The 21,383-nt window shown below is 47.0% G+C and overlaps 8 protein-coding genes across 8 annotated transcripts; 2 read left to right on the top strand and 6 right to left on the bottom strand.

Annotated features, from left to right (window-relative positions):
- Window positions 1-2: 2 nt before the first annotated feature.
- Window positions 3-4,441, bottom strand: An01g00730 (hypothetical protein [truncated ORF]; the record flags this gene model as incomplete). The annotated part of the gene is made up of 10 exons (XM_059748942.1): window positions 3-548; window positions 607-804; window positions 874-1,137; window positions 1,207-1,420; window positions 1,473-2,172; window positions 2,302-2,620; window positions 2,680-2,998; window positions 3,087-3,261; window positions 3,339-4,056; window positions 4,127-4,441. Coding segments are annotated over 10 exons (3,768 nt in total), but the record flags the coding sequence as incomplete, so codon positions are not given.
- A 577-nt stretch (window positions 4,442-5,018) lies between these two features.
- Window positions 5,019-7,322, bottom strand: An01g00720 (uncharacterized protein; the record flags this gene model as incomplete). The annotated part of the gene is made up of 12 exons (XM_001388479.1): window positions 5,019-5,380; window positions 5,430-5,489; window positions 5,543-5,730; window positions 5,784-5,877; window positions 5,925-5,982; window positions 6,031-6,356; window positions 6,403-6,496; window positions 6,546-6,650; window positions 6,720-6,784; window positions 6,836-6,911; window positions 6,965-7,048; window positions 7,101-7,322. The coding sequence occupies 12 exons, from the start codon at window positions 7,320-7,322 to the stop codon at window positions 5,019-5,021; spliced, it is 1,734 nt and encodes a 577-aa protein (XP_001388516.1).
- A 2,203-nt stretch (window positions 7,323-9,525) lies between these two features.
- On the top strand, window positions 9,526-10,941 carry An01g00710 (uncharacterized protein; the record flags this gene model as incomplete). Its single annotated transcript, XM_001388478.1, has 1 exon — window positions 9,526-10,941. One exon carries the CDS (start codon window positions 9,526-9,528, stop codon window positions 10,939-10,941), a length of 1,416 nt encoding a protein of 471 aa, XP_001388515.1.
- Window positions 10,942-11,307: 366 nt separating this feature from the next.
- On the bottom strand, window positions 11,308-12,304 carry An01g00700 (uncharacterized protein; the record flags this gene model as incomplete). The annotated part of the gene is made up of 3 exons (XM_059748773.1): window positions 11,308-11,753; window positions 11,824-12,060; window positions 12,139-12,304. 3 exons carry the CDS (start codon window positions 12,302-12,304, stop codon window positions 11,308-11,310), a joined length of 849 nt encoding a protein of 282 aa, XP_059599546.1.
- Window positions 12,305-12,943: 639 nt separating this feature from the next.
- Window positions 12,944-14,071, top strand: An01g00690 (uncharacterized protein; the record flags this gene model as incomplete). Its single annotated transcript, XM_001388476.1, has 1 exon — window positions 12,944-14,071. The coding sequence occupies one exon, from the start codon at window positions 12,944-12,946 to the stop codon at window positions 14,069-14,071; it is 1,128 nt and encodes a 375-aa protein (XP_001388513.1).
- Window positions 14,072-14,840: 769 nt separating this feature from the next.
- On the bottom strand, window positions 14,841-16,448 carry An01g00680 (uncharacterized protein; the record flags this gene model as incomplete). The annotated part of the gene is made up of 3 exons (XM_001388475.1): window positions 14,841-15,173; window positions 15,236-16,348; window positions 16,401-16,448. The coding sequence occupies 3 exons, from the start codon at window positions 16,446-16,448 to the stop codon at window positions 14,841-14,843; spliced, it is 1,494 nt and encodes a 497-aa protein (XP_001388512.1).
- A 1,016-nt stretch (window positions 16,449-17,464) lies between these two features.
- An01g00670 (hypothetical protein) lies at window positions 17,465-19,677 on the bottom strand (the record flags this gene model as incomplete). Its single annotated transcript, XM_059748598.1, has 8 exons — window positions 17,465-17,597; window positions 17,683-17,990; window positions 18,043-18,166; window positions 18,224-18,584; window positions 18,640-18,927; window positions 19,049-19,109; window positions 19,352-19,435; window positions 19,669-19,677. The coding sequence occupies 8 exons, from the start codon at window positions 19,675-19,677 to the stop codon at window positions 17,465-17,467; spliced, it is 1,368 nt and encodes a 455-aa protein (XP_059599545.1).
- A 291-nt stretch (window positions 19,678-19,968) lies between these two features.
- An01g00660 (uncharacterized protein) lies at window positions 19,969-21,157 on the bottom strand (the record flags this gene model as incomplete). The annotated part of the gene is made up of 4 exons (XM_059748536.1): window positions 19,969-20,013; window positions 20,078-20,257; window positions 20,396-20,715; window positions 20,770-21,157. 4 exons carry the CDS (start codon window positions 21,155-21,157, stop codon window positions 19,969-19,971), a joined length of 933 nt encoding a protein of 310 aa, XP_059599544.1.
- Between the last annotated feature and the right edge of the window lie 226 nt (window positions 21,158-21,383).

Genomic DNA, 21,383 nt, shown 5'->3' with positions numbered 1-21,383 from the left:
TGCCCGGTACAATCGCAGAGCAAGAGTCCACGACATACCATGCCTATCGTAGCGAGCGGTTTCAGCTTCTTAATCCCTGGCAAGCTGTCCCCGATAGCTTTCGTCACCTGTTCAAAGCTGGCTTCCGCCAATTGAAACAGCCTCGTGCCCTGTAAAGCAACCGCAAGACCTTTACCAACTGCGGTCAGCCACTTTTTTGCTTCTCCGAAAAATATCGCCCCTTTCTCCACGATATTGCTGGCCCTGGCCTCGGCAGTTGCAGTCTGGTCGAGTCCATTCGCCTTTTCAAACTCCTCTATGTCCTTTTCCAGGCCCTTGCGCACATCTTCGTCGACGGACGGATCTCCTTCAAGAACACGTTGAATAAGATCCCTCATCGAATCATGTAGCCATTGACCAGCCAGATCTTCATCCGGGTCAATGTATGGATAGTGAAGATGACGCTCACTGGCAAAGCCAACGAAATATTCGAACCACTGGTCGGCTAATCCCTCCGATGGTGCCAATGCGTCAAGGATACAGCACTCGCGGTTGATCACATTGACGTTCTGAACGAAACATCGCATTAATATAGGCTCCCGCTATAAGCGCAATGGTCTTACTTACGCCCTGTATAGGATGTGCTAGATATGTCAACATTCGACCTTTGTCCTTCAAAGCGGCATAAAGAGTGCAGGCCCATTCTTTCGGGTTGTCGTCGAAATATTTGTCAAGTACATCCGCATTGAATTGGCTAACGGCTTCAACAGAAGCCCGGCGGTTGATCTCGGCATACTCCTTCGACTTTGCAAGGCATTTGTCACCCTACATGACAGAAAGCACGGTTAGCTTCCACATATTCATCAGGGATTTGCTATGTCGCTTAACACTCACATTTCCGTCCCACCAGTATCGCATGTTCTTCTTTTCCTGATCTGTGAAATTATCTTCGTATTTCTCGTAGCGCATTACAGACTGACATAGAAATGCGGGTGCGTACTTTTCTCGAAAGAATTTCTGCAGGTCTGTCGGCAGGTTCGCCCCTAAACTCAAAGGTAGATCTTTGGGCTTGCTCTGACCGGTCAAGTCTTCGCGCTGATCGTCATCCATGTGGTAGAACATCATCGATTTGATAAGCACTTGAGACATATTATGGATCTGGACCGCGATACGTGGTCAGTTATTGAAGTCACTCGCTCTACTTAGTTATAGGCAATTGTAACTTACTGCAACCTCATCATAGCCAGGTGGTGCAAGAAGCTCGTCAACCGTAGGCTCCTGTAGCAGATGCAACTGATCTGTCACTTCCGCTGGTTGCAGGGCCGAAGTGAATGCGGTCGGCGCAGTCAAATCCGCACAGTCCGCATAGGCTTTAGAGGCCCTCAATCGCATATCATAAATCTCGGAATCATCGATGTCTGAAATCCCACAAATGAACCGCCTGTAATATATGAGCACAAAGAAAGACGCCAATCTCACTGATAGCGACCCACCTATCTCCTTTCGTGTCACGCATCAGAGGATTGTAGTCGAAGATGGCGCCCTTTACCGTACGGAGGTCAACATCGTAGTCGATGTAGAATGACTGGAAAAGAACGGGAAGCGTGATGTCGATCCCCAACTGGGACTTGAAATTCACATTCAGAGTGTTGACGTCCATCCCGGCATCGGAGATAAATGGCACGACGCTTGCAAGATTGAATTCCACGGTTGCCCTGATCCTGCCGTCATCTAGCACTATTTCCCAGCTATCATAAAGCCTGTCGAATTTTCGATTATATTTTTCATTGAGTTGATCTCGAAGATCGTCAAGAATAGGTATCCTCGTTGCTGTGGTCTGAGATCCATCAGGTGGGTACAAAAAGCCCCATTGCACGTCCATACCGGACATAGGATCTTTGGGCTTGTCTAAAGGTTCACCCGGTGCCCATGTGCTCTTGTCGTATTGCATCGAGACGGTGATAAGAGGTATATATTCCCCTTCATCGTCGCTGTCCCTTTCGCCTGTTTGCCGCCTGGAATGAAGCAGTTTGACATTGCCTGCTACGCTTGTTGGCATTGCTTCGAATGCTTGGATGTCCTGCTTGGAGCAGTTCTGTGGTGCATCTGTGGCAGTAATGAGTACCACACCCTTACCCGACAGTCCATGATAGTAGATGGACAGAACTCCGTGTTCGAACACATTTTCTTGGACTTTGCGCGTCCATTGGAGAGTCCTCCTATGCTAATTCAACTTGCATCTCATCTGGGGCTCTCCATCTACAAGAATGCAGCCATCTATGACGCTAATCTCAGGAAGCTTGTATGCTGAAGGCAAATTACCGTCTCCCTTTGCGTGTAGCGAGAACCTCCTCTCTACCCTGTCCAGAGGGACGCCATTGGGTAGCTGTCGAGGGTTATATTTCATCGCCTTTAGCTGGTCACTTGGAGAGACAAGGGCCGGGAAGATCTCGGACCGTGTTATTGGGTCTTCCTCTCTCTTCCCATAACTACCAAAGAGTTCAAAGTTCAGTCGCTCGTGGATAGCTTGAATGTCGTTCTTCGTGAACGTCGAACTGAGCTCGTGAAATGATGCAAGAAGTGAGAGTCGCTTCTTTGGAGGAAGGGCACGAAGGGCACGGGCCGTGGATTCGACAGCTCTCTAATGAATAATCTATAAGTACAAATCAAAGATGGTAATTAGATCCGGGTTGAACTTACGTTGGGGTTATTGATGGCAAGAAGGTAACCGTTCGCATGATGCGACTGCTCGCCTGCCCACAGCGACACGCTGTATACGGTCTGCTCTGATTCATGGCCCACTTCTATAGACCTTATTTCCACAGCATCGTACATATAGTCATCCGGATTGCCGGTCAGGCGATAGATAACATGTCCCCTTCTCAATGGTCCGATCTGAGCGAGTGGACAACTCGTTTTGGCAGAATCTGGATCTACCGCTCGAAGTCCAGTGGTAGTGTAAAATACTTGCGATGGAGTTGTGAAGGGCTTTTCGCCGTCTGTCATTACATCGGTTAACCTAGGAGGGGCAAAATATGTTAATGATGCGGAGCTTACTGAATCCGACCGAGCACACTTTCAGAGACTTGGAAGTTACGGTTCCATACCCCTCGTGGCTATATCGCGGCGGCTTTGCGGACACAAGGAATCGATTATTGTTCGTAACACCCTTTATCTGTTTTGATTTACCTTGAGAAAGATTCAGGTTCGTCCCACATAAAAGACTGGATTGTGATACCACTGGCCAAGGCTGATTTGGTTCAATATAAGTCGAGGATGTAGCTATATTATTAATGTTAATTTTGGCTTCATGTTTCATAGTGCCCACATGAAAGTACGCCGGGATGGGCGAGCCTAACCCTTGTTGATCCAGTCTGTAAGAGCACCAGTATTACGTTCTCTCCACGCGTTGCGTACACCATCGCGCCACTTCTCGGACATGTTGTGGTAGAAGGTCGTGTAGAGCTTTTCAGAGTAGCTTACAAATTCGTTGATGATAGCGGCTTCGTCAATCAGCCTCTTCATACTTGCTTGGATGCTATCGAGGTACGGGCGAAGTTCTGGAAACGAGTCTGTATCAATCGCAGCTATTACTGCTTTGTAGAAGATGACTAGTGCGTCGAAAGTTGACAGCGAGCCTAGCACAGAACAATATGCCATCGTCGCAGCTATACCACAGTTCTTCACGATGTTGTCTATCTTCACTTCATCGCGCTGTGCCTGCTCATCCCATGTCACAAGAGACCAAGCATGTAGTGCTTTAAAGCTTGGTCTGTCTTTTGAGAGAAGTCTCCATATATCAAGCCATGCAGTTTTGTATTTCAGATAGTCCGCAACGAGAAGGACTGAGATGCTAAACAAATGATCTGACCTTGTGGGTTCAGTTAAGGCAAGGTTGATAATTAAAGACTTGGTTTGTATTCTGTTGATAAAGTAGTCCGCGAACCCGGTAGTATTTGCTAGCTCCATGAGGCTAGGATGGCCATTGCTTTTGAATTTAGTGTTGAGATGCTCGGCAAGACACATCGACATGAGGCCCCGGAGTACTTCTGGAGTAAATATAGGATAAAAAAGGAACTGAGGTTAATGAGCTCACGGTTAGCTATTGCTGAAGTATTTCAGGGCCATAATGAAGTAATGAACAGACCGCTGCAAGTTGCGCTGCCTCAGCTACCTGCCACAAGCCATCATCATCGATGCTAATGAATTCGGCAGCAAGGAACCAATTCCCAAGCCTCCTGAATTCTTCCCCGGTATACATGCCATCAAGCACCTGGTCATGGCTTTCATCATTAGCAGGGTACGGTTGGTCAGTGCCAATGTACTTCCTCAGGCTGTCGAAATCTCCATGCCAACGAGCTCGGAAATGAATTCGGCGCGCAAACCCATCAAACGAGATAGCAGGAAGTGTTTTCAAATCCGCAAGAAGGTCCTCCCAAATGGCATCAGAATTAGCGGACATGATCAGTGAATCTTTTATGATTTGATCTTAAGTAGGACTTAAATAGAACTGAAGATAGGGCAGAAGACCATCGATTACTCAACACACTGAGAGGGGTTGTGATGAGGCCATCTCTTTGATATGAATGTCACTTGAAGTAGCAGTATATTCAATTTCTGTTGAGATGTAATGCTTAAGCTTGACATCACCCACATGAGACAAATTCTCTTGTAGTTTGGTGGTACAAGACCAAATGTGCGCGTATGTGGTGGTTGTTGCTCACAGATCACAGCAACTGTTGGCGAAGTTTCCATGGAAGATGGCTGACTAACCAAGTCGCAACCTGTAATCCAGCGAACTAAACCATCTTAGATTGAATTTTGTTCCAGTAGTGCAAATTGTTCAGTCTCTAGTTCTGTACAATTGCTCTGTGATAGTGAATTAAGACAATGTGGTGAATTCCCAAGATATCATATCATATCATATCTCAATAACCGGATATCATCAATAGCACTATGCTTCTAAGCAAACCACAGCTTCATGCTACAATTCCGAAATTACCATCTATGACCCCGCACTAGTATGTTGTCATAGATGATCAAGCTTCAGCACTATCCTCTTCGGCATTTGCGAAACTTTGCTCTTTCGTCAGAACCAAGTTGCGGGTGCAGAGAGAAAATGCAACCAGCGGCACGGTCAAGCAAATGCCGGTAATGCACAGTAGCCTTTGTGTATGCTTGTAGGCAGCCACCACGGCATCGCGATCCGGAGTCCCAATTGGGTAAGTAGCACTGAATGTGAATGGATCCTTATACGCTTGAGTGGCCAATGTGGCGTTGCCGAGTCTACTGTTTAGCTCTCCGGGGAGAATCTGGGTCCAGACCGCGCCAGAAATGCTTCCTCCTACTGCAGTGCCAATATTGTAGCAGGCTAGAAATAATCCTGTGACGACAGCCAGGTCTTTCCAAAGTCAGAAATAACTTCTAAGAAAAGTATTGGAATAACTCACGCTCATGCTTGGTGGCAGCCTGAATGCTGGCCTGCGCAGGGTAGGGAAACAATCCTCCAGCTGGAAGGTCCTAGTTAGTTTCGGTCAATTAGAGGTGTTGCGTCTGGACCTACCAATACCCAGAAGGATTTGGCCGCCAATTATCCCCGAATGACTGGATGATGTGGGCCCTCCGCGGTAATAGATCAAGATTCCGTAGGCTACCATGAACAACAATGTACCTCCAACAATGAATGGTTTGAGACGCCTGACCTTGAATACTACGATACCTAGAATGGAACCGGTGAGGACGCTGGCAAAGCTGTGAAGAATGGGGTCAACGTCTGTACAATTACCGAATTCCTTGTAGCTTACCTGTAAAGGGACCTGATCCTCGTTGCGCTTGTAATACTCTCGCCAAAGCTAACAATGAGGACAGTGTAGAGATATTCACTCTGAAGAGCCCATGCTGCACCTCGTTTAGAAACGGCATCAGAAGGACATGTTCCTGCTTACCAGTGTTTAGCATAACAGCTATCCCCAAGGCACCCCAGACTGCTCTATCCTTTAGTAGCTATACATGCGTTAGTATTATAGCACCAACAATGTGCCGAATTCCTACCTTGAATGGGACCATGGGATGCTTGCAAGCTCTCTCCCAAACAACCCATGCCGGAATGCAACACAGCCCCAAAACGAGAGGGACGATAATCTTTGCTTTCTTCCACTGGGAATCCAGGCCGCCAGCTATCGTGAGAGGTACCAGAATCATGGCAAGGAAAGCGATCATCAAGATAATGCCAATCACGTCCAACTGCCAAAACAACTCAATCGCCAGGCGACGAACACCCAAAGTCCGAAAGGAGCTTGCGATATGATCTACTGTACCATCCTTTTTGGCCCTGTGGTACACAATATAAAGTACCATGAGAAGAGGGAGCGTGCAGACTAGAGATAATCAGCAATTATCTGATTCAGGGGGGCAGTGTCCTACTTGGATAGATTATTGCAAACATGCCGATTCCCCAGCGCCATGTAGTCACTCCCAAAACAGCCCCAGTTATGTTTCCACTAATCCAAGTGTTGATCTATCAGCGTCAGAAACAAATATATAACTTCCCAATCTGTCCACCTTACCAAGAATGGAAGTGTTGGAATATATGAGAACAGCAGACGAGAGCGAAGCGAAGTGACGTCCGCAACCAGAACCTCGACCAGTAGGATAATAGCCGTGTATCCAATCTATTGTTCATCAAAACGTTAGCCCAAATGTAGCAGGAATTGAAATGCGGGATCGGACTCAACTCTCACCTGATACAACACAGCGCCCGCAGCAAACTGCTCGACCGTACTCGAGGACGCCTCAACTATAGTCCCTAACTAGGTGGTTAGAACATAACGAGCTCGAGATGCATTGAACTCAGTACCAAGAGTATAGAAGAATATTGAGACCAAGATCAATTCCACTCTCCCAAAAACATCGGCGATCTTAGCTGCAGTTGGCTGTGAAACAAAGCAGATTAGTTGCTGAACTGGGAGACAAAAAGACCACAAACCTGCGCTGCTGCTGCAATAACCGCTCTTAGGATATCGACACTTGATAACACACTATGTAACCCATATGACGCCGTTGCGTATGGCTAGATAGCCGTGAGAATGAATAGTTCAGTAAACATGCTGATGGAGGCCAACCTGATAAGTGCCCCGCAGTAGGCCATCGAGACCGTAGACGTAGGCAATGAGGAAGACTCCACAGAAAAGGAACACACGGTCGAGGATATGTAGGTGAGATGAAAGAGCCTCGATCCGCTTGACGCCTGGACTTCCAGTATCGGATGTCACGCCAGGGCCTTGTGCATCATGAGCTGAAATGTGAGCCTCGGTAGCATGAGAGCTCTCCTTATTGTTGGGCATTGTAGCTCAGACCTACTTATTCTGTTTGATATCCAGAGGGAACTTTGGAGCTGAAAGCAGAGCAGTGGTGTAAAAGAGAGTGGGGAAATTCGAGGGGATAAGAGAGTGTGGGACAGTGGTAGGAACGTCAGCGCCCATCATCCCACCATCAGCTAAAACCCAAAAGACGGGAGTAAAGTCCATCTTTCATCCATTTCATGGACAGCTTACTTCCTATCTTATCTGATGAAAGAAGTTGAAGTCTCGAAAGACCCCACTTCAATCTGATAAGTTGTACTGCATTGCAGTAGTTAATTTGCCTTGAAGGTATTCACATCAACAGGTATTTCCATATCCTACAAAACGCCGATCGGAAAGATACGTTGTGGCCGTCCTCTGGTTAGTATTCCAGGGCGTAATATCAATATCATGATGAACAGCTAGCTCTGGCTACTTGGCGCAACTCCGAGTGCTACTTTCGTCATGTGTATATGCTCAGGTTATATCACCATATGGCGCGCCATTTCTGCAGATGTATGCGCCTGGCTGGCGTCATGCTGAGGAGTTGAATATAATGTTGAACAACCAATATGGATCTTGCCTTGGCTTTGTCCCAACAACGAATCCTCACTTCATGTAGTCAGTGATCTTTGCGGTGTTCGCTGCATCGCAAGGGCAATTAATCTAATGATGTCCTTGAAGATAACGAACCATTCAAATTTATGAAGTCAACCAGTCCACCCGACCGAGCGCGTACTAAACTTTTACGATCCTCGGAAATGAATGCCGGTTCTCTCCAAAATTTCAGTCTTACGCATTATGGGTTTCTGACCGCGTTCTCAGATCACCATTCTTGTTCATGGCTTGACCAGTATCAACGAGTCAACTGCGTATCCTAGCCCTTGCGCTGATGGTGTGGAATGTTACACAGGCCAGCTTCTTTGTATGCTAGGGATCAGTAACTTCCAACCGGTGTAGCCTTAGAATGGCGAAGTGAATGGGGCAGAAAGTGAGGGTATCCTCATTACCCGGAAGCAAAAGAGTGTGGTTATAGATAGTAATGCAGCAAAAAGCTATTTCTTATATATAATAGACGGGACTAGTAAACAGCCCTATGGATGAAAACACAAATGACGATAAGATAGGAAGGCCAAGAAAAAAGAAGATGACCAAATTGGTGCTGTCTAGTAAGCCGGGTAGGTAAAAGAAACAAAACAAAAGATAAATCACATTGCATCATCCGTGAATCGAACACGGGCCTCATCGATGGCAACGATGAAATATATCCTCATAATATGAGATGCAGCCAAATCCACGACGACGATCGTCATCCACTGCACACATCATCATGGCATAATCTTGACCATCTCACCTGATGTATACACATCCTTCCAAGCTTGTGTTGTGCCAGGGTTGCAGACACCTAATTATCTATTGCGCTCATCATTTACAGCACAAAGGCTAGTGACATGTTTTAATTGCAAGGGGGGTTTCCCCGAGTGTTACACCAACCATCGTTTGCACCCAAACTATGCAAGTCAACTCCCAACAAGGAAATACTAGATGTGTTGCCAAATAAAGGTATTCCTATAGAAAACGGAATAAAGTCCTCCGAAGCTCTGGACAATGAGTTGAGAGGGACAAGAAGCGGATACGGTACTCTATCAGCCTCCGAGCATGTTCAGGCACCGTTCGACAAGGACGTTTACAATCAGTGACTGGCTCGCGGTTGACATAGACTGTTTATCCTAGATAATCTACGTAATGTCCTGAAAGCCTGCCGGTAGCCTGACAAAGCATGACTCATGACCAGGTTATGTTAAGAAGAACCTTGATAGCCGGACATCTCGCCGAACCTTAACCAACAATCCTTGTTACGTTTCCCCAAGCTAACAGCGAAAGGTTGACTACTATGCTTTGACCGGCACTAAAATTGTAAAATGCCCTGCAGGTGATAGACAATCCCAGATGACGGGTGGAATGTGCTGGTGGACACCCATGACTCTCCGGATACGGCTGCTCGCATTAGCTCCTCTGCATATCTTATGGATGAATTGCCCCTGGAATTGTGGCACACTATATATTCAAAAATGTCTCGCTCCTGCGGGTACTGATGATATTCATCATCAAAGATTGCATAGCGCACTTACTATATGGATACTGGGCTACACTTATTCTTAGAATTTGCCACATACAGTCTTAGTGGCCCTTCGCTATCTACGCCATGGACGAAATCGTGCGAGATACACTCCAAGGGCTTTCAGAAATTGTCGGGGACAAACTTCTATGCGATCAAGCAGCCCTAGTCAAACGTCCAACAAAGGAGCAGCTGGTCAAGTTGTTGAAGTCTTCTCCTCCTGAGCAAGGGCGATCATTGGAAGATGTTGTGCAAGAATTCGAAGATATCCTCTCTTTTCGCTACAGCGTCAACCACCCAAGATTCTTCGCCTTTGTACCCTCGGCAGCCTCTCCTTTATCGTGGCTAGGAGATGTTATTTCAACCGCCTTCAACAATTATGCAGGGAGCTCGGAGTCGGGTTCCGGTATCTGCGCGGTAGAAGAATCTATCATTCGCTGGGTAGCTGAAAAGTTCGAACTGCCCCCATCAGCAGGGGGACAGTTTGTGTCCGGTGCTTCCCTTGCTTGCCTGACTGCATTGACTGTTGCACGGGATCAGCTTGTGGAAGATGACATGCGCACAAGAGCAACAGCATATATCGCCGAGGAGACGCACTTCTGTGTAGCCAAAGCACTCCGTATAACGGGCCTGCTAAAGCACCAGATAAGGACCGTGCGCTGCAATGCGGAGTTCCAAATGGATCTGGGGAGTCTTCGCCAGGCTATCATTCAGGATATCGAAAACGGCTTGAAGCCGTATGTGGTAATTGTAACCTGCGGCTCAACCAATACTGGGAGTATTGATCCCCTTGATGCAATCGCAGATATAGCAGCAGAGTACAGAATGTGGATGCACGTCGACGCTGCTTATGGAGGATCAGTTGCTTTTTGCGAATCGCGCAAGGACCTTCTGAAAGGTATAGGCCGCGCTGACAGCATCGCCTGGGATCCTCACAAGTGGCTCTTCCAAACCTATGGCTGTGGTGTTGTCCTTTTCAAAGAAAGGGTCCGTCCAAGGGAGAGCTTCGCCACAACCGCGCACTTCTTGCGTGATGTCGAAGACGGATATATTGAGAATCCTTTTAACTTTGGGATCGAGTTGACACGACCAGCTCGTCATATGAGGCTCTGGTTTTCTTTACACATCCTCGGGACAAACATGATTGACCGGATGATCCTGCGCGGGTTTGAACTGTCCGATCTCGTTGAGACTGAAGTGAGCAAGCTCAGCGATTGGGAAATCGTCACACCTAGTAGCATGGCTGTTATCAACTTCCGCTTCAATCCGCCTGGAATGAGTGCAGAAGCTATCGACGATATCAACAGTCTTGTCTCCAAGAGACTGGCAACTCAGAATATCGCAGTCGTGTTCACCACTCGTATTCGCGGGGTTGTCTGCCTCCGAATGTGTACCATCAACCCACAGACCACAGATAACGACATCCGCGATGTTATCAACGCTTTGGATAAAAGTGCACGACTTGTCAGCAGAGAAATAACAGAATGGAATAAAGAATGCTGAGAAATATAAGTATCATTCCACTGTAACCAGAGTCGTTTCGTTGTCTCAAGCAGAAATGGCGTAACACAAGTTGAAGGGAGGGATGAGTGGGTGTGGTTTGCGTAACGATTGTCGCATTCGAGACTGATTGCTTCAAGGTTGCTCTGATCAGCTGACTCTTAGTTGAACGCATGTAACCGAGATTATTTGATTTGACAGTTAATGCGTTATATGCAGCAGCACCGAATGAATACGGTTCTTGCTGTGCCATTGTGGACCGTTAAAAAGCCTGGCTTACCACACGAAGCCTGGATGGAATAGAATCATAGTAAATTTGGACAGCGAAGCAAGTAAATCATAAGAAAGGGGTATATGATGAATATAGTCTCAGCTGATGGGTATCGAATTCCCGTTCAGCCTTTCGAACCGAAACCCCTTGCTAACTAGCCCGCCCGACTTCAACCAAGCATTGAGCTCGCTCGGGTGAACGACATGGAATATCAGCATGACCGCAAACATAAGCAACGCGTCAAATACATAGAGGTACACCTCATGAGAAAGCAAATATCCCCCAAACCCTTCGATATACTCGATAAGACGGTAAATCGACCGCACAAGAATGAGCACGCTAGCTGAGTACAATACCCAGATGAGCTTTTTCCAGTTTATTTCAAGGGAGCATGGTGTCGGACTTTGTAGCATGCGATGGTGGAAAATTGCGGTGGTTATGATGAAGAAACCGAAGAAAACAATCTGGACGACGAGACCGCCAACAATGATATGCGACCCGGTTTCAGTACCGCTTTTAGAGTGACTACCCATGAGACCAGCCCCTGCAGGTCGAAGATTGAGGATTTAGCATGAGTTTGTAGCGATTTCTCGGCAACTGCAAGTGCTCCTTACCTCCAGCTTGAAGCAGAAATGATAGAACATCACCGGTGACGAAGATCTTGGTCAACCATTTCACTCGAATGAGGCTGTGTTGTTGAGCATGAAGAACGATGATCAATCTCCCCAATTCCATATATATACTAGCCGCAAAGAGCGCAGGTGCAACCAGAGGAAGGAGCGAGTTGATCAGGAAAGGGCCCATGGTCCAATTGGGGGATTGATTGGCAGAGACGGCACGGGCGCAGTAGCCTACAAATTCAACTGCAGTGAAACAAACACATTAGAAATAAGTGCCCAATATTTTGTATAATCTTCGTCTTGACTCACAGTAGCCCCCGATAAGGAACGGTATAAAGAACCATGTTTTCGTCCGGACGAGCTGGAACGTGTGCAAGAGCGTGGTTAGCAGGAAACAGATGATGAATATCACCGCCGCTGCTAGAGAGGGGTAGTAATAGTAATATTCAAAGCCTGAACGAATTGCAACCCCCATTGTGTGCAGCTTTAAGTCTCCTCTCCCTTGGTTTCTCTAAAAGTTTCCTTTGGGCAAGACTACAGTTCAAGCGCGGAGAAGTCTGGGGCATGGGCAGGCCAGCTTTAAAAGGCATCGTCTCGGGTATCGAATATGATCTAGGCATAATCATTTCATTCGAAAACTATGCCCTTTTGAGAAAGAGAAACGCTATCCAAGAGATAGCAGAGGCCCTCAGGTCCCACTGGACGTGTCCTCAATTCGAGCATAATGTCTCTAGGCGATACGCTTAGTCATTAAAGTAAGACTGAACTCGAAATGGTGCATCCTTATTAGCCAGTGATCTAGGCGTATCGACGATTGTTGCTGGGCTGCCGTGGTTATGCAAATTGTTCACCTTCCGAAAGAACAGCCCAGAGAACAAGAATCGAAGAGTGGAACCAACAACAGTTGCTGATTAGCCGCGAAGAATTGGTTCCGAGGCCAATTTCGAAAACCATTCCGTAAACAGGATAGTTTACGGGTTAAATTTGCTGCCTCAGGTCCCACACGCCGAGACGCTGGGATTTCCCCAGAATTCGCCTCGCCTCCAACAGCGCACCATATCGGCTCAGAGCGACGGTTGTTATCTGCATGGTCTAGGGAGATAAAGTGAATGGCATGCCCTCTCGACGGTCTCACACTAAATCCCATCACGGCTGTGCCCAGTGCAAACATCGTCGGATAAAATGTGACGAGTTTCGGCCTATTTGCGGCTCCTGCCATAAGAAGCACATCAGATGTTCATTTGAGGGCCAAATCACACCCCAAATATCGCATCACAGCTTTGCTGCTTCCGGTACCCGCGTCGATCTCATTCCGAGAAATGACGGCTTCCAACTCCCACTGTTGGACTTGGATCTCTTGAACCACTGGCACGTGGCGACCGTGCGGACACTGGTACACGACAAATCCACAGAGAAGGTTCTGCGGGAGTTTGTCCCACAGGAGGCTCTATCGCATCCGTTTTTGATGCACAGTCTATTGGCTTTATCCGCACTTCACCTAAGTCACCATGGCCCCGTCGAGAGAAGACACAAGTACACCGAGGCCGCCATGACGCACAACAACATTTCGCTATCTTTGTGTAAGCCTCTTCTAAATAATGTAACTTCAGGAAACTGCCATGCTTTGTTTGCATTCTCCTGCTTCGTCGTTATGTTCTCGTTTGCTGCGCACGGACCAAAGGCCGACCCAGGAGCTCTGCGCCTGTCGGCTGTTCTTGAGGTTTTCATGTTAATTCGGGGTGTAGCTTCAATAGTGGGACAGGCTCGCCCATGGATTGAAGCGGGCGGCATGCGAGATTTACTGAAACTCGGCGAGCAGCCACGTGAGGAATCAAAGACAACGCGTGCGCGGGAATTATATACTCGCATATCGGACATTTATGACAATTTGAGACGGTCTTCTCGGCCGGACTGCTATGATAGCGAGAGCTTAGTGATTGAAGAATCCGTTCAAAAGTTCCTTGACCTGCTGCAACAGGCAATCAGTGTGGCAAATCCGGTTCCCTCCATTATGATGAGGTGGCCTGCCGTGGTCAGTGTGAAGTACCTGGATCTGTTGCAGGCAAATCATCCCACGGCACTGGTGGTTCTCGCTCATTATGGTGTTGCACTGGAACTGATGGCTGAGAATTGGTGGTTGGATGGGTGGGGTGCGTTTTTGGTGAACATTGCTTTGTATCGTTCGGGACCGGATTATGGGCCAGAGCTTGTATGGGCACGGAAAGCTATCACCCGGGAGTGATAAAGCTCAGTCGTTCAGTCCATCTTCATAGGAAGATCGAATCGAAGTGTCTTTCACGGTCGCGTGCTATAGAACCTGGAAAACAACCTTGAGGCATGCTTGCTGAGAGTCTCTGCCGCATCTACATATGCAAACTAGATCAAGCGTCAAGCCTGAGAAGAGGATGTTACTGGCGCTGCGGCCTTTCTTCCAACGGTATTCATGGACTCAGAGACTCAGTCTTACTTATCAATGGCTCGGGGCTTGTTCGGGTGGAAGCTCAACGTGGTCTGAAAATACCTCAACATGGTCGAGGGGGTGTGTACAACTCAATCCCACTCCCTTGATACTGCAACGGATTTCTCCACCATTTCAAGATTGACTTGGGAGTTTCAGGTGAATTAGGGTGAATAGGATAGTCGGGGTACTTCTAGATACTCTTGATCAGGAGATTATCTATCTATCTCAAATGTCCTAAGCTCATCGTGATCTAAGAATATGTAAAACTAATCGAACTCAGTTAATATCATACTCTACTTATCAACCATCTTTGACCTTTCTAAGGACGCCAGGGTGCATTGGGCTATTGAGCTAGTTAGGATAACTATCAAAGCTTTAAATCAAGAGACCCTCCATTTAGAAAAGATATTTTGAGCTCATCCTGGTGAATGAACTCTTTCGAATCTAGGTGAGATTTAGATACCCTTAGACCACGACGAACTGTAGACCCCTTTGTGCGTTTTGAGCTCTATACTTTCCAATCCGCCCCTGTCCTTTGTCTTGAGTCAAATCAACGTGCAACCAACTCCACCATAAGGGGCGACTTCATCCAAACAGCATAGGTCTCTTGATCTTCCCATTCACCGAGAGCCTCTCGTCCATTCGGCAACACGAAGTCGAAGTGATAAACCAGGTATCCTATTACGAGCGACATCTCCAACCGTGCCAAATTCTGACCAATACAGTCCCGCGGCCCCTGCAAGAATGGTTGTATAGCAGAGCGCCGGTCGTTTGCGAAGCGACCCTCATCGGGGTTCAGCCAACGCTCCAAATGGAACTTGGTAGGGTCGGCAAAGTTTCGGGGAGACACGCCCGCAGCCCATAAATTGTATGCTACTTTGCTCTGTATAGTTGTTCCATTAGCCTTGTGCCTGAAAGATTCTCGGAAGCGTCATGTACACTTACACCCTCGGGAAAATATTGTCCACACACGGTATGTCCTCCCCTGGGTACAAGTCTCGTTATTCCCAACGGCACAGGCGCGGTTAGTCGTATACCCTCCTTAATGGCTGCGTCCAAGAGTGGCAGTTTCGATAGCTTATTCGCATCCAGATCCTCCTCATCAGGGAAACTACTCCGAACCTCTTCTGCTACCCGGGCAAGGGCTTCAGGGTTCTTGAGTAAGTGGAACAGGATCCCCGTGAGAGAGGATTGAAGTGTATGGCTTCCTGCGAAGATAAAGGTAGCCGCGTTAATCTCCATCTCGGGCTCTGTGAGCTCGTTCTTCGATTTGAGAAGGTATGAGAAGAAATCCGGTCGGTCTACTGCTGTATGTAGGCGCTTTTGGACCTTCTCATTAGTCATGGCCTGATGCCTTTTTACCATCAATTGGGCGGATTTGGGTAAACTCTTGACTAGGTAGTTGAAGAGCCATGGATAAAAGCGGAAAGCCGCAATCTGCACTTTGCCTTTCACAGAGTTGACTACCATCCCGACCCATTCGTGGTAATTATCATTGTCCAGGCAGCCAAAGTCTTCACCGAAGCTCAGTGAGCAGATGATGTCGAACGTGCAGTACGTGACCCAACGCTGAAGGTCAACTATTCTCTTAGATGGGTCCGTGCTATTGGCCCGGGACTTCAACTGGGCGACCATTTTGCAGACATATGACGTTACCAGTGGCTTTTGGGCGTTTAGGGCCTGTGTACTAAACGCGGGGGCATATGCTTTTCGAATACGCGAGTGGTCATCGTCTTCCACATCAAGAATGTCGCCAGGCTGTCCAGGTTGTGGAGGCTTTTGGCGGATTGGATCCTTGGGTAGCGCCTTGTAATGTGGGTTATTGGGACGACGGCTGTATATGTCTTTTATGCAATCGGGATCCAAGAATGACACCTCATCCGGGCCCACACGAACAGTATCGCCATAAATATCGTGGAATCTTTTGATGTCGTGAGCAAGCCGACCCGACCGAAAGGCGAGCATGTAAGGGAGTCGCGTCAGCGCCCAGAGCCGTGGGCCATCGTAGCGGGAGAGAGGATGGAAGTAGAGCCGTTTTATTGCTAGGAGAACAGGCAGCTGGAACGAATTAGGTAGCAGTACTAATGAGAACGCCGAGAGAATATCGTACCAGCAGGACTGTCACGATGGTCGCGTATGTAGTAACGTTGAGCGCCATTGTGACGGATGGGGAGCTGAGTGGATCATGATGGGTGGAGGGTTTCTTTAAATGCGGTTGATCCCTGCTGGACATCTGACAAAGGCAACTTTCCCTCTGTTAGCGGGGGTCGAATGGGAGCCCTTTAAAGTATCAAGAATGGGGGCAAGGCAATGCGACTGGGCGGTGTACTAGTCCAGCATGCATGAACAGCCTTGTGCAGATGTCCACGCTGACGTTCATTGGAGAGGATCGCCTGCATCATTAATACGTACTCAGGTAGGACTAGTTTATTTCTGCATTTCAGATAGACGATCACTGATTGGATGGCAGGCAGCCTTCATGTTTAGCGAACAGCCGAGAGTAAGTGACAGCTCAAATACTTACTAGTGCTTATGCTTAGTATGTCCTGGGACGTCTAGACGGTGTTCCACATCTTACACCTGGGCGGGCCAGGAGGCCCACAAGCATTATGAGATCTCGCAGTTGTGCTCGCTAGTAGATTCGGTTACTTTCAATGAACAATCAGATATGGAATAAAGATTACAGTAAGTAATTGTCTTACTTGCTCGATAAATTCCGCCATCATCAGAGCATCATTGCACTGCCTCTCGCTCTCAATTCTTCCGGTCGGCATATGCAGTACAAGCGTCGTCGTTTCTCCTCGCACTTAATATCCGAGGTCACATCACCACAAAGAGGAGACTTTGTCAGGTGTGTATGGTGCCAAATACGGGAATAAAGAGCTGCACCTAGGCAGGAGAAGTTACAGATCAATAGCAGTCTGGTGACAAACCAAAGTAGATGAACTCATGCCGTGCTCTCCCTTGTCCTTAAGTCGTCGAGCAGTTCGGGTTGGTATGGCAGTAAAGTCATGTTCATCAATGCTACTTTTTGGGAATATCATCAGCTGGCAAATGCAAGCGCGAGCCGAAAATTAGCGTGACGGGACATTATCTGCATAGTATGGTATAAGTCTGGGGCGAAGCGGTAATGCAATACCGTTGAAGCTGCAATTCCCCTTCTATTGTTTCTGCTTAGTGGGGAATAGCCCCGAATAGCTTGAAAGATGCCAGAGAATATGCGAGAGAATCCAAGCGCGGATGTGCAACGCTGTCTAGTGCAGACTTAGATCGATTAGTTGCAGCTTGATCCTTTAGATTAGCCAAACTATGTAAATGATGCCAGTCACCCCCATCCATCCTACGGCTTTCTGTGCACTGCTGCAACCATTGCTTTGCCACTAAGAACATACCTAAGCAGTCTGGTCAACGCACGTATAGCCTCAAGCCAATCTTCTTTCAAATATAGGTTATAACCCCGTGTGAACTCCAGATCAAACTCTTCCTCATCTGAGCATCCATATAGATGCACTCTAGCAATAAGATCTCGCGAGAAGAATCCACGACATATGTGAAGATACGGCCCATGGAAACCAACAACAAAGACCTCCTGACTTTGAACACCGCCATGCGGACTTATTCTTAGGTTCATAGTCAGATGTCCCAGCATAGTGCAAATTGTGTCCGTCAATAGTTCATTCCAAGTTTGTCCCTCGTACCACTGTATACCATTAGATTGCAGCCTTTTCCCAAGCAGTGGCTAATATACATACCCCAGTAAAAGAGATTATTGGTATAAAATCAGCTCGTGTCCCAACGTGAACATTACCCTCTAGTCGGGCAGCATATTGTACCCTGCCCACTGCGTATCTCACATCACGTGGGAATGGTATGACGCTAGAAACATGTTACCATCATGCTGAGATAACCATCCACAGTGGATTTGTCACTTACCCAAGCCTCGGGGCCTCTTCATCCACATCATCAAGCCTATAATAGATATTCCGCATCAAGTCGGCAAACATATGGCTTTGCGAGTAGATGAAATTCATATGAGATGATCGTTTACTGACTCTCCAGCTTTTTCGGGGCAATGTGATTGTCTCGCTGGGTTTCAGGATATTCGATATGCCCGTTTCCTTGCACAAGATCTCTGAAATCATATTTCCATGTCCTTGCTCCTCTATATAGTCGACTAGTGAAGCAAACAAGTTCTTGAAGAGATGTTCCTCCTCTGGCCAGTCCTGTGTGCAGTCCCAGTCCATGAGATCCGTGTGTTGGAAGACCCAGGGGATGAATTGTTCGACATCTTCATCTGATATCATGCGTTAGCAAATCGTCTACCAAATAAGAGTGTCTGGAGTAGATACATTCGCGTTCAACATCAACGACTCTGGGTATCAAGCAATCAAGCTCAACTACTTGCGAGTTAACGGTTATTGACATCTCTCGAGGTGTAGGAGGCAGATCGGCGGGCGACCAGTCAATATTTGACGTTATTGTGTGGGTTGAGGATTGTAAGAGGCATGGGATGACACCTACTATTATATCTCTGGGATTCTCTGGGGTGATCTGAGCTGAGCCAGCCACGAAGGCATTGAAGGTAAGACAAGCTCTGACTCTAGATCGCACGGCATCTCCCGGTTGTACAGAGCACACTAATTCTTTTAGCAATTTTGTCTTTTGTGATTAGGCTTCTACAATATCTGCCACTATATCTGGAAATTTCGGAATGGCCCGTTACGCCACGGTAGCTAATTAGCCTTTTTAGTCACATACTGAACTCAATGTAGAAAACTTGGTTGTTAAAAGTGTGCAGCACACTAATCATTAGCCTTATCTATATGAACTACTTAGAACAGTGGCGATGGCCAGGCAAGCAATGCTAATGATAGTGTAACCTCCCTCAGTGGTACTAGGTATTGTATACTTGAGACTCATAGAGATTTATACTAGACGTAGTATGTCTAAGTTGACGTATGATTTTAACCAGTACGAGACTAATCCAGACGGCTGCTACAACACGTGGGATAGGTAATAGCTACATGTCAGAGGATTTTAGAGAAATTATATATCAATTACCTTGTTCTCAAGGGCAGATGAAGCAGGTCTTAGATGAAATAGAGCGAATGAACCCTTGAAAGACGAGGCGGAAGTAAGAAGCCTCTGTGTTCAGTGACGATTTCCTGTCGGGAAAGAGATAAAAGATCACAAATATTAATTATCGTCACTGAATCATTAAGAACACAGATTCGATCGTGCAAATGCCGGCATCGTAGTCATAGATTGGATTTGTTAAGGGGTGATCTTTCTATCCTAACATACACACTAAAAGGCTGGCTCATCACCATTGCGTCGGTATTGTGTGGTTTCGGGCGATGGTTTCTTACAGCACATACGCCCGACATAGTGACAGCTGCATTGCATCCGCAGTATCGCTGTCCTTGCTTCCACATATGCCGCAGAAGAATCCCAGTTGGTTTCCATACATTGTTAAGTTATTAGTGATGCTGAATTATACCAGTTCCTTACCAACATACCTTACAATAGGAACATAAAAACCAAAAAAAAAAAAAAAAAAAAAAAAAAAAAAAAAAGAAAAGAAAAAGAAAAAGAAAAGAAATAAATACTGGACTATATTTCAGGCTATATACTGAGAATGTACTCTCATATGAAATGTTGGGAGTCACTGACCTAGTCTATCTAGCCTGGCTATCTAGTGCGGCGACAAATAATTCAATAAGCTGTACCGAGGTGTGAGAAAGCGCGACATTACTATGTTCAGCACGAAGCAAGAGGTACACTTACATACGAAGAGTATCGACCATCTTTGCCAGCTCTACGGAATACTTCCCGTCGCTCATCCAGCTGGTCCTGGCAACAATAGAGCATCTCTTGTAGTTCCTCATTCATCTTGAGATTACTCAGGAATGTCTCTGCATTGGCATCATTGCCAACTCGGGAGATGAGAAACACCGCACCAGCTGGCTGCATGGAAAGTTCACTCAGCCTCTGTTTGCAGCTCAAGATAGTCTCCCCAAAACAGTTCTCGTGTTCACCTTCTGGCTGATGTTTCGATCGGATTAGTCTTTCCTCTGACATTTGATGAAGCTAGACATTACTCACACGTCCATCGGTTACGACAATAGTAATCACTGGCTTCGCAGACAGGCCATTTATCACAGGATCGTAAATGAGAGGCTCAACGATTTTGGTTCTGAGCACAGTTCCCAGTCTGGTCAACCCAGAATACTTTATCTTCTTCATTTGACCTTGGATCTCATTAGGAGACAACTTGTTTAAATGCCGATCTTCTGCATTGTTTAGAAACCGGAGATACACGTCCTGTTCGTGTACAGCGCTAGCGATTTCAGCAACACGTTGACAAGTTTCTTCGAGAGCCCGTATGCGAGTGCCCCTGTCTTTTCTCATCGACTTGCTATCGTCTAGTGCACAAGGTTAGCTCGGAATCAGAGTATCTAGGGAAGTGAATCAAATACCGCAAAGTATCACAAAGTCATATAAGGCCATAATGGCCAACTTTGGCGTGGTTTCAGCTTTCAACTCATACTTCTGTGTGAGACTCCTGGCGCGGACAGCTGCACTTTTCACTATCTCTTCCACGTATTGGTCACCCGGTTGATAATACGAACGGAGTTTATTCTCAATGTAACTCCAGACATATTCTCGATACTCTTCCTCAGTCTCGGGCACCTTGGGCTCCAATGAACGTGGCGGTGACGAGTCTTCCGGTTGTCGAATCCCGAGTTGTCGGCTAAATTCCGTGAGAAACTGATCGATAACTTCGGCGACAATCTCATTGATAGTATCCTCCTGCTCGTCGCCGACAGTTGAGGCTTCAGACTCATCGCCCCATTCCGGATCCATAGCTCGTAACCTGGCAATAGAAGCAATGGTTACTGGTATGTCGTGGTGACTAGCGTTGGACTAGGGAAATCTAAGTATGATTTCTGCCTTCGGTCCGACATCTTTAACGTCGCTGCCATAAGGATGCCAGCACACAACTCGATGATAAGGTAGCCATAGACTCTGTGCGCGTGATTGAGGGTTGAGAACCCAATATCGCATAGCCAGCTTCTCCCCTAGTACGGTA

The sequence above is a fragment of the Aspergillus niger genome (genome assembly GCF_000002855.4).
Source record: "Aspergillus niger supercontig An01".
Taxonomy (NCBI): domain Eukaryota; kingdom Fungi; phylum Ascomycota; class Eurotiomycetes; order Eurotiales; family Aspergillaceae; genus Aspergillus; species Aspergillus niger.
This window is presented reverse-complemented; position numbering and strand designations above follow the sequence as displayed.